Consider the following 16,778-nt stretch of genomic DNA (forward strand, 5'->3'; position numbering starts at 1 on the left):
AACTTTTTACAAAGTATTAACTGATGAAATAAAACTGCTCCAATTGAAACATTTCAGCAAGATACGTACAGACATGACACTCATGAAACTTCAGCAACACTTCAGCCTCAAATGTTTTATCAGTGACCCTGGATCTGTGGAGTACTGTTAGTAATACTAACCAAATATTTTTTCACTTTAGCTAAGGCAGGGGTTGGCAACACGTGGCTCTTTTACTGCCCTGCTACAGCTCCAGAACTAGATTTTTAGGTAACATAACATAATCAGCTCTGCTGATCGTTCTAACACCGTTTTAACTTAAAACGCTGGAGTTAACATATAACTGCTAACAAGGCCGTGACTAGGATCAGAATTTTTGTGATGTCCATTCTGCAGAAATGTTACTTACATCTGATTGTGATTAAAATAACTACCAAATATGAGAATTACAGCAACGATAAGTTTCTCCTTTCGTATTTTTTATTAAGTCACTGGTCCTTTTGAACCCATCTATAACTGTTATGCACGTTTGTCTTTCATTTGTTCCTTCTTCATCCCTTTGTTCTTCCACAAACTGCTATTAATGTTCAATAAGCGTCTTTGACTTCAATTGACCTGTTTAAGTTTAATTAATCATTTAACTGTTAACTTCTGTTTACTTTTTTATTAAAAAAAATACATTAAACCTACATTAAATCAGGCAATAGTTTCAAACAGATTTTGTTTCATTTACCCCCTCTCTCTCTACCTTTGCTTGTCTCTTTTGCATCTCTGTACCCACTGATTATGGTAAAAGCACACATTAAACATATGTTATAAAGGGCTGTCTATACCAGAGCCCAGCTAAAGGGAAAGGTGGCTACTCATATAGTTAATGAGACAAATTAGGTTTTTGTTTAACAGGGATGTGGCCCTGTTATAAAAACTGTCCCTCAAACGGTTTGTCCTTGTTTTGAGGTGTCTGTAACGTCTGCCTGAGGGCAGCAGTTCAAACATCCTATGTCCTGGGTGTGTACTGTCCTTGATGATTGTGTAAGCCCGCTGAGACTGCAATGTTGTGTAGAGGTCTTCCAGGAAGGGGAGGGAGTGTCCATTAGAACAAGCTTGGTCAGTCTTTGTTTACAGTTAAAGGCATACAGTTATGCAATGTATTAACTTCAGAAATCAAAACACCAAATAAACTTTTTGATGTAAAATAGTGGCTTTTCAGGTTGTATCTGATAAAATATATTATTTGACATTCTGTATTATTTGACTACAGTAGTGATAATAAAGATATATTGATTATTTACAAGATTTAAAGTTTGAATCTGTGTTTTTAACAATATAAGAAGAGAAATGTATAAAATGATAGGCAGGATATTTTGATAGGCTAACAGTCCTTATCAAAAAAACACTACCAAACACTATGAGGCTGAGTTGAGCTTCTTTCCCCCCAGCTCCCCTCTTGTGTTTTAAGGAGGCTGTCAGTCTAATGACGTAATTCAGAGCGCAGTAGCTTTACTTTACAGGTAGCAATATTCATATTTCGACTCTTTAACTACTCGGTAATTCAAAGGATCCACAGATATTCGAGAGAAAAATATTCATAGAACAAAACAAACAAAAAAATAGATTTGGAACATTTTTGATCATCTCAGGGTGTGTCAGAGACAATTCCTTCTATGGCAATAAGAGCATGACGACAGGACTACAGAGGTCTACGACAATGAAGGAAAGCAGTCAGATCGCCACCTGCTGTTCTAAAAACGCAGGTTAGAGGTTAATTTTCAGATGATGCGCATTATTGGCTGTACAGCACAGCGTGCTGTGTCACTCCTATATAAAGTTATATTTAACACTACGACAATGTTTCTCATGATTAATTGATAGCGAACGACAGAAGGAAAGAACGGACTACAAAGTCTGTCAAACGGATGGCGCCAACTTCACACATTCCAACACGCGGCGCCAGCATTGAGTCATGGGGTTTGTAGTTAAATTGTTGTGGCTCAGCAATGTATTCTGATGTTAAAGCCGTAGCTGTCGTTCTTATATGGTTAAAACATGAAGTTCAACCAAAGTCTCAGCCTTAAGTGATTTTAATTCGTTAACAAATTTCTAATTTGGCGAAATTAATGGCGATTTGAACTCAATCAGCAGTTTTCCTCGCCGTAACTGTCTTTATTCACCATAAATATAAGTTACTGATACTGTCCAAAGAAAAGCAAGTACCTCCATAATAGTAACACTGCAGGAGAGGGCAAACATCTTCTTTTTGTCAATGTAAAGTGGTCTTATTCAAAGCAGTTGGGACATTTCTCTACACGCGGTGTATAGGACAGCTGCTGAGCTCACTAATTTAACCTATACCTGCAGCCAAATAAAATTTGCTGTAAGGAAATTCTTCAGTTAACCTCGTTGTTCTTCTTCATTTGATATTACGCTGCGTTGACTGCCACATAGCAAACAAGAGGCTCGACAGAAACATAAATTGTCGTTTAAATGAAGTCGTGTATCGCCAACCGATGACTTTTATTTTGGCAGACAGTTTTAACGTCGCCCCGGTAGTGACTGTGTGGTATCGCGCACATGTGATTAGCCAGAAGTTTCTAGCACGCATCTTTAGCTTCCAGCAGAGCTACGGTTGATATTCAGCTCTCAGACCCAGCCGCTGGTTTTATTTAGAGCACGACATCATCCTGTGATCCGGGGGGAACAATGTCTGTGATTGATGAGGAGCGCGTGCGTGGCGGCCTGTTTAAGGATATTGACGCCGAAGATGAAGATGCTCAGCCCACTGAAGTCGAGAGTTTGTGCATGAACTGTTACGAGAACGTGAGTGACAGCTGTGATTATCACTGTATCTGTTACGTGTAGGCTTATAGCCGTGTCTTTGGACTGGCTGCACTGGGCGGGTGAAGTTGGCGTCCTATTCGCGAGCTTCTTGTTTGATTTTTCACGCTCCACCTTAAATGGTGCAAGCAGTTAGCGTAGCTACTGCTGCACCATTTAAGGCGGAACGCAATAATTAACTCACATATCTTTTTCCCCTTTCTTTGCTTCTTTAGGGAAAGACTCGTCTTCTGTTAACCAGAATCCCATTCTTCAGGGAAATCATCATCAGTTCCTTTACATGTCATCACTGCCACTGGACCAACACAGAAATACAGTCTGCGGGTCGAATTCAAGAGCAGGGCGTCTCCTATACTCTCAGAATAAAGTCCAAACAGGTGATATAAGAAGTTTCTTAACTACGTATCATCATAGAGTTAATAGAGTTGCATGCATGGGTTTTTCTGCCTCCTTGGAGAAATGACATCAGGTGGTCATGCCCCCCAGTGGCAGCTGCCCTGCATAACTGTTTACTCCTGTAGCACTGCTGCAGTGTCATATTTAAACCATCAGCAGTCTTTATTTAAAGTGTCATACTGTAGATAAAGGGAAATTCCACAGAATTTCCTAAATGTCTGTGGAATTAAATCCGTAAGATGTCAACGAAACCATTCGGGGTGGTTTTAAGGTGAAATGCTCTGTTCTAGAGAAACGTATCAAGTCAAGTTGTTCACAGTGGTGCTAATGGGAACCAGGTGATCATAATATCTAATAGCTCTATAATCACTATTACATGAAATGAGACATCATTTTAATCATAGATTGGAGGCAAAATAGTACCCAAATAATGCATATGTTTAAAGGTTTACTATTATCTACACTACATATAGAAACACAGAAGACATGTGGGTTTACTGGTAGTTTTGTATAGTGAATATATGGCTCTGGTTCCTATCACCACCATTGTAAAGGAATCAAATGTGGTACTTTTCTCTACATTTCACATAAACTTTTTAAAACTGTGTTTATGTCTGAACAGTTCAGTTCTGTGGATACTAAGAAGAAACAGTGGAATGTCCCTTTCAGTTGTTTGACAGCTCTTCATAAAAAGTTACTTATCCAAAACCAATGGTCTGTTGATCTTTCTGTTTGTTTGTTTGTTTTTTCTGTCTTTTTGTCTGTTTTTTAGGATATGAACCGTGAGGTAGTGAAGACAGACAGTGCCACTACCAGAATCCCTGAGCTGGACTTTGAAATCCCTGCATTCACACAGAAAGGCTGTGAGTATGGATATTTGAATGCCAATCCTAAATGATGGATCATTAAGTGTACTTTATAGTTTATAATAAATTGATTAATTGAGAGTAGCCATAAAATATGCCTTTTGCTTCACTAGCAGACATATCATTTACTGTATTAAGACATGTATTGGCAGATTGATGTTGCATTAATTAATGTATGTATTGCTCTTTCTCAGCGCTGTCCACTATTGAGGGACTCCTCGACAGAGCAGTAGCAGGATTAGAACAAGATCAACCAATAAGACGGGTGTGTACTCCATTTCTTAGTGAGCTCAGATCTAATACCTGTTTTGTAAAAACATATTGAAAGCTTAATATTAAGCATCTGTATGATGCTGGGAATATTTCAGATGGAGACATATTTATTGTATTCTGAAAGTGCAGAGCATTTAGGTGACCGTGGGCTGCTGCACCGAAACGTGTGCATGGTATCCGTTTTAGTGTATTTGTCAAATATGTGCATGAAAAATACTGAATGTCTGACTGGCCCACCATTTATATATTGATGCATTCCTACTTAATCACTTCCAGATACAGAAGCATTCTTATATTAATATAATAGTTTTTTAATGTACTAATGGTGATAAATGATCATTATTGATATAATTTATGATTACAATTTTATTAATATGCAGTATTAACATAGATTTGTAAGGAAATATATGTGCAAATTAAGACGTTCTCATATGGTGTGAAAAAGGAAAAAAAACATGGAGCCCAAATCCAGTCTGTTTATATATATTTATATTTATTTTTTATTATTTTTTTTATTATTATTTTTATTATTATTTTTATTTTTTTTTTTTTTTTTTTGCCCAAGCCGCCCTTAAACCCTCACTTTTTATCATTTTTTCACAGGCAACTGATCCAGATGTAGCAGACAAAATAGACCAATTTATTCAGAGACTAAAAAAGTTAAAAGATGTGGAGGAAGAATTCACACTGGTATGTTTGTCAATACTAAATGAAAATGTTAAACTCTAGAAGCTGTTTTCAGGTTGTATGTGTAAGTGTTTTTTTTTTTTTTTTCCTTTGTTGTTGTTGTTGTTTTTATTTATTTGTTTTTTCTTTGTGTTCTAGATAATTGACGATCCTTCAGGGAACAGTTTTGTTGAGAATCCATTTGCGCCACAGAAGGACCAGTCACTCTCAGTGACTCCTTACAAACGGACAAAGGAACAGAATGCTGCCCTCGGAATACAGGTGAGAGTCTCTGGTAGGGAGATTAAAGGGGAATTCTACTGATGTTTTTTTTTTTCTCTCTCTCAAAATTTCTGCATACTGAAGTCATTGAGATCAGGGGTTGGCAGTATGGCAAAATATTATATCATGATAGTTCAAGACATTTACACATTATTCATCACGATAATTCGTTTTTCTGAGATTTAATAAGGTGGAACAGACAAAATAGAACCTGTAGTGCCACATATAAACAAGCACAATAATTATAATAACAGTGTTAAAGGAATAATACATTTACAAATTGGATGATTTTTATTAAACATTTTACAAAGCAGATTGTACCAAATCAAACAGGACTAATTAAGCTCTATTTGAATGACAAATGAAAGTTAGTGTTATTTACATACTAACGATATCCACTATACGCTCAGAAAAGCCTACTGTGACATAATTTATCGCAACAATAAAGTAGTTATATTGCTGTCCTTTAATTGGGACATATACACAGTCATTCAGAGTGTTTTGATATGAGGTGGTACATTGTGGAGAAACCTACCAGCTTGAATTTTCTTTTCAGCTGTGCTGATCATGATTTAATTATGTAGACATTTCAAAAATTGGTGGAATTCTCTTTCAATGAGTGTACAGAAAGAATGAAGCTATACATAATTAAACCATTTTGTAGTTAGTAAAATTATTGTCCAGGATCTAAAGGAATTACATCAATATATTCATGATTTATTAGTCTTGTTTATCATCATCATTATTATTATTATTATTATTATTATTACTATTTCTTCACTGGTTTGAGATTGAGATTTAACATGTACTGGAAATCATTTGGCTGTCCATTAGCCTGGCATGAGAATTGGCACTTTAACCTAGTTATTGTCAGGTCCTGGATCCATCTCTTTCACTGATGCCTGGGATTAGGTTGTGTTATGTTTTCCAAAGCATTAATAGGCTTTTTTCTTTCTGCTTTACATGTGTACTAGAGAGAGCGAGAGAGAGAAGAGAGAGAGAAGAGAGAGAGAAGAGAGAGAAGAGAGAGAGAGAAGAGAGAGAGAGAAGAGAGAGAGAGAGAGAGAGAGAGAGAGAGAGAGAGAGAGAGAGAGAATTGTTTGTAGGTTTGTGGTTTTGTTTTTTGAGCCCTGTTTGCTTCTCTGCACGCTCCTGTTCAGGAATCTGAGCCAGAGCCGGATGAAAAGCCTGGCAGTGATCTGGAGACAATGAGGAACGAAGTCCTTGTTTTCAACACCAACTGCCCAGAGTGCAATGCTCCGGCCTCAACAAACATGAAACTTGTCCGTATCCTTTCTAGTCTGAAAGCCTATCTGCGTTTTCTTACTACAATGCAAAGAAGCTTCTGCCTGTATTGTTGTGGTCTATTGTATGTACCGTAAAATATGATGTCATACTTAAAATACCAATCCATATGCAGTTTTCAAAGTCCTTTACTATTTGTTTAGAAATCCCACATTTCAAAGAAGTAATCATCATGGCCACCAACTGTGACAGCTGTGGACATCGAACTAATGAGGTCAGAAATGGTTACATGTTTCCTCCTGTTTATTGTAGACCCATTGGGCATATCTGATTGACCTACTGGGTTTGAGTGTAGGAAAGTGTAATACATGATTTTAATGTGATTTCAAAACATGAATCCATGATTAATTCAGTTAATTTATTTCTGTTTTAATACACTGAAATCATATTTTCTGTTTGCTGCGTTATTATATTGAGAGTGTGAATTGTACAGTAACATTGTGAACTACCTGTCGTGCTGTCTTCAGGGAGTGAAATTTAAGCCAGTTAGTGCTTAGATCGATCCCAAAAGTAGCTCAACTACATTCGAGAGGAGAGGCTGAGTGATCATGGTAGTGGTAGTCATAGTTTGCGGTGTCATCATGTAAGATGGTATGGCCTGCTTGTGTAGTCTGTCTTACGAGTATGTAATACTAAACCTACTAACACCTCCCATCCTCCTTTTGGGGAAGGGTTAAAGTCTTCATTAGGGAGGTCAGAACCCTCAGCCTCCAGACCCTCCTGTAGTTTGTACCCTGATTGTATTTGATTTTACCCGATGAGGTAAAATATTATGAGCACTTGCATAATATGTTGTCTCTCTGTGAGCTGCTGAAACAGCTCAGGCATTGACTCTACAAGTCCTTTGAACATTCCCTGTGATCTTTGGCATCAAGATGTTAGCAGCAGATCCTTCAAGTCAATATGCGCTGCCACAGGTCGAACTTCTTGTTTAATCATATCTCACAAATTCTTGATCGGGTTAATTTGATTGGGAGGCCAGGGTAACACCTTGAAATCTTCATTATGTTTCTACAAACCATTTTCAAACAATGTGCAGTTTAGCTGGGTGCATTATCCTCCTGAAAGAGGCCATTGCCATCAAGGAATAACATAGCCGTGAAGGGATGTACCTGGTCCTCAACGATCTTGAGGTTGGTGGCACAGGGCAAACTGTGGGTCCATGTGAATGCCTAGACTCAGAGTTTCCCAACAGAACATTTCCCAGTGCATCCTGGTGTCATCACTTCGCTGGGTAGGCCCTTTTCGTGGTGGACTGAGCAGTCTCTGGTTTCGCAGCCCCATTGCAGGGTGCAATGCACTGTGTTGTGTGACACATACACTCACCGGCCACTTCATTAGGTAAACCTGTTCAATTGCTTGTTAACACAAACAGCTAATCAGCCAATCACATGGCCACAACTCAATGCATTTAGGCATGTAGAGGTGGTCAAGACAACTTGCTGAAGTGCAAACTGAGCATCAGAATGGGGAAGAAAGGGGATTTAAGTGACTTTGAACGTGGCATGGTTGTTTGTGCCAGATGGGCTGGTCCACTGAAACTGAAACTGCTGATCTACTGGGATTTTCACGCACAACCATCTCTAGGGTTTACAGAGAACGGTCCAAAAAAGAGAAAATATCTGGTGAACAGCAGTTGTGTGGACGAAAATGCCTTGTTGATATGAGAGGTCAGAGGACAATTGGCAGACTGGTTCGAGATGATAGAAAGTCAACAGTAACTCAAATAACCAACCCAAATCTCTGAGGAATGTTTCCAACACCTTGTTGAAAGTATGCCATGAAGAATTAAGGCAGTTCTGAAGGCAAAAGGGGATCCAACCTTTTACTAGCATGGTTGTACCTAATAAAGTGGCTGGTGAGTGTATTTCTCATAACCATCATTAAAGATTTCTGTGATTTGTACCACAGTAGCCTTTCTGTCGGTTCAGACCGAATGAGAGTCTTTGTTTCTCTTGTGCATCAACCTTTGTTTATGGTTTGTCCCTCCTCAGACAAATGCCAGTAAGTGCTCACCACCACTGAATGGGAGCACCCCACAAGCCTTACTGTTTGTAAGATGCTTTGACTCAGTCATCTGGCCATAATGATTTGGCCCTTGTCAAAGTTGCTCAGGTCTTCACACCTGCCCATTTCTCCTGCCTCAAACACATTGACCACGAGAACAGACTGTTTCCTTACTGTCTAATAAATCCTGATCTTTGACATGCACCATTGAGATAATCGCTATTAATAAGTGCTCATGATGTTTTGGCTCATCAGGCAATATGTAATAGTACTTGATCATAAACACCAATGACTCATAACCTTTGAAAGTGGTGGCTGAAGCTGCGCTTATTCGGTCCACTAACTGTGCTGCTGTAGTAACTGGTCCCAGGGGCTGTGCTGCAATGTCAGTTTGGGCAGGTTTATTAGTTTGCCACCAGAATTCATGTTTAGCAAAGGCTGGATGTCCTTTTAATTATGACCATCAGGCAGCAGTAAATAAAGTAATTTCTTGCTGATATGTTGGACTTCCAAAAATCAACCATTGTATTTGAACAAGTGTGTAGGTTATTAATCATTTTAATAAACTTTTGTTGGCTTTGTTGTGTTTGTGGTCATCTGAGGAATATTTTTAATCTGTCCATATTTCCAGTTACAATATTTCTAGTATTTATATTGTCTGGTTTAATAGAAATGTGTGGGATTTTAAGCGCTTAGTATTTAATCCTGAAGTGCTGTAATGGTGTTGCATGTAATTTTATGGTCCAAAACTACCGTTAACTAAACAGGTAAAATCTGGGGGCGCCACAGAGGAGATGGGGACCAGAATTACTCTTCACCTCACAGACGTCTCCGACATGTCCCGAGATCTGCTGAAGGTATTCTGTGTGCAAGCTTTTCAGCCTCTACACTAAACTATAGTCATTTTCAAGAAGAAAATGATTTTTCTGCAAAAGACAAAAATGTTTTCTCACCTTTCTGAGCTTTAACAATGTAATACCACTAAAGAAATGAAACAAAATTCTCCTTTCATAGTCAGACTAGAACGTTTGTAATCCTATAACTCTATTTTAATGATCTCGGCTTGTTTCAAAGTAATCACTGTCATCACTTTCCACTGCAGCTGAGCATGTATGCTACCACCCTTAGCAATAGCACTAGCTGTCAAACCAATGAGTTGCTTAAAATTTTATACCTTACTTTGAATATGTTGAATGGGAATTCCAATTTTTTTCCTTAATTTTCTGCATAGTTTTATTGAGATGTAAACAGTCATTCAGAATTGTTTTATTTTAAATAGTTCATTGAATAAGAACATCTCAACTGAGAGATACTTTACGTTCTGTATGATGTTAGGAAGGGGTCACAATTACTATGATGGTATTGTAAAAATAACCATTGTATTTGCGGTCCAGACCAATCACTTAAACCTACTTGCGTCTCCAGAGCTGTTGTGTAATGCTGATAATGGTAAAATGGTGGATAGACTGGGAAAAAGTTTTCATTGGGATTGTGAACCCCTTAAATTGAAAGATACATGTTATTTTATTTGGTCCAGCATAGATATTAGTTGCATAGTACTTACTGATTAATAACTATATAATAAACCATGAGGTAAGCCCTGTTTTTGCGTGTGTGTGAAACAGTCAGAGACGTGTAGCGTGCTGATTCCAGAGCTCGAGTTTGAGTTGGGTATGGCAGCATTGGGAGGGAAGTTCACCACTCTTGAAGGTCTCCTTAAGGATATCAAAGAATTGGTGAGTGTCCATAGCAAACGTGCACAATAGTTTACAGCTACAGTCAATGCACAAGTTTAACAACTCCTTGTCAGATTACATGTTTTATTGGGTTTCTAAGTGAAAACAAGTTCATATCCTCTGCAGAGAGCACACTTAATTTTAACACTGTTCATTTTAATGCTGGATTTCAGCAAATAAGTAGTAATTATGCATTAAAATGTGTTCTCTGTAGAAGATGTTTAATTATCTTCACTTAGAAAATTAAAACATGTTATTTTGACAGTCTTCCCAAAGTTTTGTATACAACTGTACATGAAGACCTTGTTATTTTTTCATGATTATTTTAGGTGGTAATGAAAAACCCCTTCATCTGTGGAGACAGCTCCACCACTGACACATCGGAGAAACTGGAGCTCTTTGGAAAAAAGATCGACAAGGTTTGAGAATTTTTGTTTTTAAACCTTTAGGATGTGCAAGGCCAGTACCAGCCCACTAGTGGTTAAGTGGTTAGCCATGAACCATTCATTGTCTTACTGAAAAGGCGTTTTCCATGTATTCACTGCACACTGATTTAGTAACTTCAGGCTAGAGTAGTTTATGCTATTAGACACGTCCGTAAGACTGATGAGTACCAACCATGGTTTGGCATCTGGTCAGAATTTTCCTGTGTTTTGTGTGTCTGTGTGAAAATGTGTCAAGATTATGGCAGGAGAAATGGATGTCCACATTGTCCTGGATGATCCAGCGGGAAATAGTTATCTGCAGGTAAATTAACTCTTAAGATCTTTGTTTACATGGAGATTAGCCTAAAATATAGCATGGATGAGATTAGATTTTTTTTATTCTATGAATGAGGCTAAACATGAGGCGTTTGTTCTCTGTAGAACGTGTACGCTCCAGATCCTGACCCTGAGATGAAGATTGAGCAGTACACAAGAACATTTGAGCAGAATGAGGATTTGGGATTGAACGACATGAAAACAGACGGTTATGGCGAAGTGCAGAATTAAAAGCTTTAATCCAACTGCTAAAACGGACAAGTTTTGAGGGTAAAACTGCTGGCCTGCTTTTTTGTTCGCTATTGATTTATCAAAAAAAAAAAAAGATTGAACAAACCAGGCCAGTATGACCTTGATCTTTTTGTGTTTTTGTCATATGGTCCAGTTTCTTTGCTGATGTACAGCAGGATTTGTACTATTATTTATGCCCTGTGATGGTAAATACACTCTCAAATTGGTAAAGGATTATAAACTACAGGAATATTATTTAACTAAATACCTTGATTAGTTTGGCTAAATTACACACATGAATGCTACATGCATTGATTTTCTTTACAGTGAGTCATTAATAATTAATGTAAGCATTTTGTTTGTACAATAAAATTGTATAAACCTGTGTGAAGCACTTGGTTTTTTTAGGGTTGTGAGGAAATAAGACCTTACTCCTTACACTCTGCTGAGTTATGAATGTGGGCAGTGAATACTCTGGCCTGCTGACAAACCTGCAGTCTTGAGCAATTACAGTGTACTGAGTCCTAGCATGACCATAAACACTCCTCCACAAGGCTTTGCAGCTGCTGTTCTGAGCCTAAAGTTGGCTTCCTACTGCCCAGCTTCTCCGTTCCCCCTTAAATTGGTGCAGCAGTTACATTCTCAACGCAGCTGCTGCACTATTTAAGGTGGAACGGAAAACTCGAGGAAGAAGCTACCCTCAGCCGCGTTGCTAGCTATTCTGCGGCTCTGAAAAAGAGACTGATCCACTGCGTGTCTTTGTGCCTTTTACTCAGGCGCTCAACATTTATTGAAACAAACCGTTAAAACAGCTGAGAATAAAACATGGTTCATATGCCATTAACAGCTCGAGACAAACACGACGTAACCAGCATTGGTCCATAAACAATGAAGAGTGCAGGCTGCTAGATCTCCAGTCCGCCGAGGAGAGTGCCTCTTTTGTTTTTAAACGGCAAGTTTAGTGTGTCCCTCGGCCATTTTTAGCCAGCGGTGGTTTTAGTGCTCGTCTTGCTGTGGTCAGCCTCGTCGCTCTCTGCCCTCAAATACACACGGAATCGTCCAAGAAACAACAACAGCAAAGAAATTCGAAGTTTTACACGAAGCATCTTTTAGTTTTCGTATAACAAACACAATGCAACGAAAGAGTAGGAACAATAAACACTTCTCAGACTCAAAATGGTGGCTCCTTACAGAGCCGTTATGTCAATGTCCTCGGTCACAAAAGCCGATTACTTGCTCTTGACTGGCTTCTCGGTTTTCTTGGGCAGGAGAACAGCCTGGATGTTTGGCAGCACTCCACCCTGCGCGATGGTAACGCCACCTAAAAGTTTATTGAGCTCCTCGTCGTTGCGGACGGCGAGTTGCAGGTGGCGGGGGATGATCCTGGTCTTCTTGTTGTCTCTCGCTGCGTTTCCAGCCAACTCGAGGATCTCAGCAGTCAGATACTCCAGCACTGCGGCCAGATACACAGGAGCCCCCGCGCCTACGCGCTCCGCGTAGTTCCCTTTGCGTAACAGTCTGTGGACACGACCGACTGGAAACTGCAGTCCAGCTCTGGAAGAACGAGACTTGGCTTTGGCCCGAGCCTTTCCTCCGGTTTTCCCCCTTCCAGACATGTCTGAATCACCACAAGCTAAAGGTGTGCAGGAGAAACGCTTCGTATAGAATATCAACAGCGACCAAAGACGTTTAAACGTATGATGTAAGCAGGGTTTGGTATTTATACCCCAACGGCTCTGCCGATTGGACACACGGAATCGCTCAGAGGCGACCAATTACGGCGCGCTGTGTGTAGCACGACAGTAGAGGGTCGGCCAATAAACGTGTAGCTCGACCTTACGCTTATTTGCATGCGAACTCTATAAATATAGGACAGACCACAGCGCATAAAAGTATACAGCGCTGAAGCTGGGAGATCTGACGTTCGCTGGACTGACAGACAATAAAAGATGCCTGAACCTGCGAAATCTGCCCCTGCCCCTAAAAAGGGCTCAAAAAAGGCAGTGACCAAGACGCAGAAGAAGGGAGATAAGAAAAGGCGCAAGACCAGGAAAGAAAGTTACGCTATTTATGTGTACAAAGTGTTGAAACAAGTCCACCCGGACACTGGCATTTCCTCTAAGGCAATGGGCATTATGAATTCGTTTGTGAATGACATCTTCGAGCGCATTGCTGGCGAAGCCTCTCGCCTTGCCCACTACAACAAGCGCTCGACCATCACATCCCGAGAGATTCAGACGGCCGTGCGCCTGCTTTTGCCGGGAGAGTTGGCGAAGCACGCCGTTTCCGAGGGCACCAAGGCTGTGACGAAGTACACGAGCTCGAAGTGAAAGTGTGAGCACGAAACATGGAAGAGCTGCCTCTGCTCCTGGTTGGGGGGGAAGACGGGAGTGATTGACTGTGGTTCGGCATCGCATGTTAGTCCGGGGATTCTTGTTCGTCTTGCGCAAATAACAGCCTGAAGGGATGTTATAGACAATACTGTGTCAGCCATTCGCCTGTTTTACTGTTCTCTGTTTTTAAGCAGTGGGATTTGTTTTCCTTTTGATGGTTATGGCCAAAATTCTGTTGAATGTTCCTGTTTTATTTCCGAACGTTGTTTGCATGTGTGAAGGCTTGGTTCTTATTTGATGACCATGTATCTGATGTGTAAACCCACCCCCCTCTCCCCAGGTGAAGGGGGGTACGTGGGGGCGCAAAAACACGACATGGTTGCGAGCTAAAAGCCTCAGAGACAGACGTGAGACCTGAATGATTGCTGTATTGAATAAACCAGTTGTCTTATTCATGAACATTCACAACGATCTTGTCCAGTCAAATAAACCCGTTGGTTCATGTTGACGCCAGCACCTTCGTGATGTTTGTCGTTATTATCATGTAATAATAATAATAGTGTGTAATATGAGCACGTTTAAGGAATGAAAGCACTTGGATGCCTGTGCTCTAAGGTGTCGAAAAAAATCAGCCCTGCTAAAGCAAGTGCAGTTTGCACGGTGTTTTGCACAGATTGTGTTACTGAGGGACAATAAGGGGGAGAAGATTTGATCTTGGCGTGGTAAAATATTAAGGCCTCTGCCCTCAGGAGGTGGAAACTGGCAAGCCATTCCGATTGATAGGGCAATATCACAGGTTCATGCTCCGACCAGCAGAGCAGCTACTTTGCACAACAATATGGGCTGTTACTGGCACAGTCAAATGATACGACTGTGCACTTTGGAGCTTGAACAGTGTAATTGCTGTTTGGTTAGTGCTCAGAAATGCTGACCTTTTTGTTTTGTATAGAACTGACCTAACTGACCGGTAAAAACCCAGCACGATGTGAAATAGCCACCAGACAGAAAGTCAGAAAGACGAGTAGCCTGCTGATTTATTTAGCTCCTTGAGGTCTACAAAACTTAAGGGTTCTTTAGTAAAGACAATGGTTCTATTTGGAGCAATGAGTTCTATATAGAATCAATATCATGCTTTAGTGGATCTCTGCATGATGTAATGGTTCTTCAGATTGATGGAGAATGCATGCTATGTGGTTCTATATAGCACCAACAAGGGTTCTTCCATTGTTACAAGCCTGACATTGTAACAATAGCAGAATCCTTTTTTATTGCCATATAGAACCACGTTTCAAATGTTTTTATATAGAACCACGTGGTGTTTGTGTGGATTTACGTACCAAAGAACATCATAATTCACTTTTACTTTACACTTACATTTTCCAACCTGTCTTTATCCCTTAGCCCAGTCTCTCTCAACCACATTCCTGAAAGCCCACCTTCCTGCACATTTTAGTGCTTTTCCTGCTCACAAACAGCCACTTTAACTCAATAATGGACTGGCAACGAGCTGATTAGGTGGATCTGGTGTGTTTGGAGCAGTAAACCTGCAAGGCAATGGGGTTTATAAACACTGCCTTAGAATTAACCAGGCTGTTTTTGTTTTTACCTTTAACCCTTTAAAATCCCAAATGTATTACATACTAAGGCTTATTATTCAGTAACTACAGGGACTTCAACCTGGCTGAGCTATTCTTAGATTATAGAAGTGTGTAATAAAACGTGCCCACCGGTGGACTCTGGCTATTTGAGGGGATAATACTGATATATGTAAATAATCTCTGTTCTGATTGATCGGCCTGTATTGTGTCTCATTCAAAAAGCCATACAGGCTCAAATACCACTTATGATGTAAATGGTTGGGGCTAAATTACTGTAGCCTGAATAAGCAAACATGAGTTAGTAAATCTTTTTTTTTTTAATAAAAACTCAAAATGGGTTCATTCTAATATCTATAAGTGGACTGTATGGACTGAGGAAAGAATGGTACGTTTGGAAACTTTAACTATATTTACATGCTGGATGTAAATATCTTGTGTCAAAAATAGATGTGATTTTCTATGAAATGGGCCCTTAAACTGTAAGGGCCAACATGTGGGTCCACACTTCAATTTCTCATTCTCACAACTATGTAATATATCATTGCTGTCACAAAAGCTTGTATCTTTGTAGGAGAAGAAAAAAAAACATTCTTAACTTTTAACTACATTTAATGGTACAACATTTTTTTCCAAGCAATTTTGGAGCATTTCTATTTGTCCACTCACCATGAAATTTTAACTCATTGTAAAGGGCAACTAATATTTCCAAATTGTGTTTTTTTTTAATGACCGAAAATGGAGATACAAGGTTTTGTTCCTACAGAAATGATGTATTCGTTTCATAGTAGTTACTGAATAATAAGTCTTAAAACTGAAAAACATGCTTGTATTTTTCCAGTTAAAGGGGTTATTGTTTAAAATAGTTGGTATATAACAGAGACAGAAAGCGGTCAGCTGACACTATCTAATAAAAATATGTGTAAGTACATACTGAATTTTACTCTTTGTTCAGGAAGCTTAAAAGTGGATTAAATGTCAGCTGATACTACAGAAGAACTAGATCTTGGTAAACATCACTTGGTTTTAAAGGGATCATATGCATCTCGTTGTTTCTCTCCCATGGGATTTCAAGAAAACGTCATTGTGAAGCCAACCTTCTAAAGATGGAGCCTTTTGTTAGAATGTGGATGATATCTGTTCCAACAAGCAGATAAAGTGAAAGCACAGATGAAGTGAACCCCTTTTCCTTTATGATGGTCCAAAAAAACACGAACCTACCACGCATTTCATGAACGGTACATTGTTATTAGATATACAGTATAAAATCCCCCCAAATATTTCCTCTTTACCTGAATTTGTCTCTGGCTTTGTTATACGACCCATGAGGATGGCTGTTGGCTCTCAGAGTGTTAGAATAATAGTGATATTAATTGGCCTCACAGGAGACTCTCTAGGCCAGTGAAAAGTAACTGGAGATAATTACACATAAAAGGGCAAAATGATAACATCTAGGCTGATCTTTGAGCGTGCAGACGTGAACATCTCAGCACACATGTGGAGAGAAAGAGAA

The 16,778-nt window shown here is 39.4% G+C and overlaps 3 protein-coding genes across 3 annotated transcripts; 2 read left to right on the forward strand and 1 right to left on the reverse strand.

Annotated features, from left to right (window-relative positions):
* The first annotated feature begins 2,535 nt into the window (after window positions 1–2,535).
* On the forward strand, window positions 2,536–11,431 carry zpr1 (ZPR1 zinc finger). The gene is made up of 13 exons (XM_017692688.2): window positions 2,536–2,796; window positions 3,030–3,191; window positions 3,983–4,073; window positions 4,271–4,341; window positions 4,953–5,039; window positions 5,175–5,297; window positions 6,458–6,584; window positions 6,746–6,816; window positions 9,377–9,466; window positions 10,235–10,345; window positions 10,675–10,764; window positions 11,027–11,092; window positions 11,212–11,431. The coding sequence occupies exons 1-13, from the start codon at window positions 2,680–2,682 to the stop codon at window positions 11,335–11,337; spliced, it is 1,332 nt and encodes a 443-aa protein (XP_017548177.2). The 5' UTR covers window positions 2,536–2,679; the 3' UTR covers window positions 11,338–11,431.
* A 660-nt stretch (window positions 11,432–12,091) lies between these two features.
* LOC108424453 (histone H2A) lies at window positions 12,092–13,038 on the reverse strand. Its single transcript, XM_017692496.2, has one exon. It carries the CDS (start codon window positions 12,951–12,953, stop codon window positions 12,567–12,569), a length of 387 nt encoding a protein of 128 aa, XP_017547985.1. The 5' UTR covers window positions 12,954–13,038; the 3' UTR covers window positions 12,092–12,566.
* Window positions 13,039–13,215: 177 nt separating this feature from the next.
* On the forward strand, window positions 13,216–14,183 carry LOC108424452 (histone H2B 3). Its single transcript, XM_017692495.2, has one exon. The coding sequence runs from the start codon at window positions 13,287–13,289 to the stop codon at window positions 13,665–13,667; it is 381 nt and encodes a 126-aa protein (XP_017547984.1). The 5' UTR covers window positions 13,216–13,286; the 3' UTR covers window positions 13,668–14,183.
* The last annotated feature ends 2,595 nt before the right edge of the window (window positions 14,184–16,778 follow it).

Source organism: Pygocentrus nattereri, chromosome 18 (assembly GCF_015220715.1).
Source record: "Pygocentrus nattereri isolate fPygNat1 chromosome 18, fPygNat1.pri, whole genome shotgun sequence".
Lineage (NCBI taxonomy): Eukaryota > Metazoa > Chordata > Actinopteri > Characiformes > Serrasalmidae > Pygocentrus > Pygocentrus nattereri.

Coding starts and splice junctions, on each gene's coding strand:
- LOC108424453 (XM_017692496.2), bottom strand. CDS start 12,953: ATGTCTGGAAGGGGGAAAACCGGAGGAAAGGCTCGGGCCAAAGCCAAG.
- LOC108424452 (XM_017692495.2), top strand. CDS start 13,287: ATGCCTGAACCTGCGAAATCTGCCCCTGCCCCTAAAAAGGGCTCAAAA.
- zpr1 (XM_017692688.2), top strand. CDS start 2,680: ATGTCTGTGATTGATGAGGAGCGCGTGCGTGGCGGCCTGTTTAAGGAT. Junction 6,585..6,745: donor AACAAACATGAAACTTGTCC/GTATCCTTTCTA, acceptor CTATTTGTTTAG/AAATCCCACATTTCAAAGAA. Junction 11,093..11,211: donor CGGGAAATAGTTATCTGCAG/GTAAATTAACTC, acceptor TGTTCTCTGTAG/AACGTGTACGCTCCAGATCC.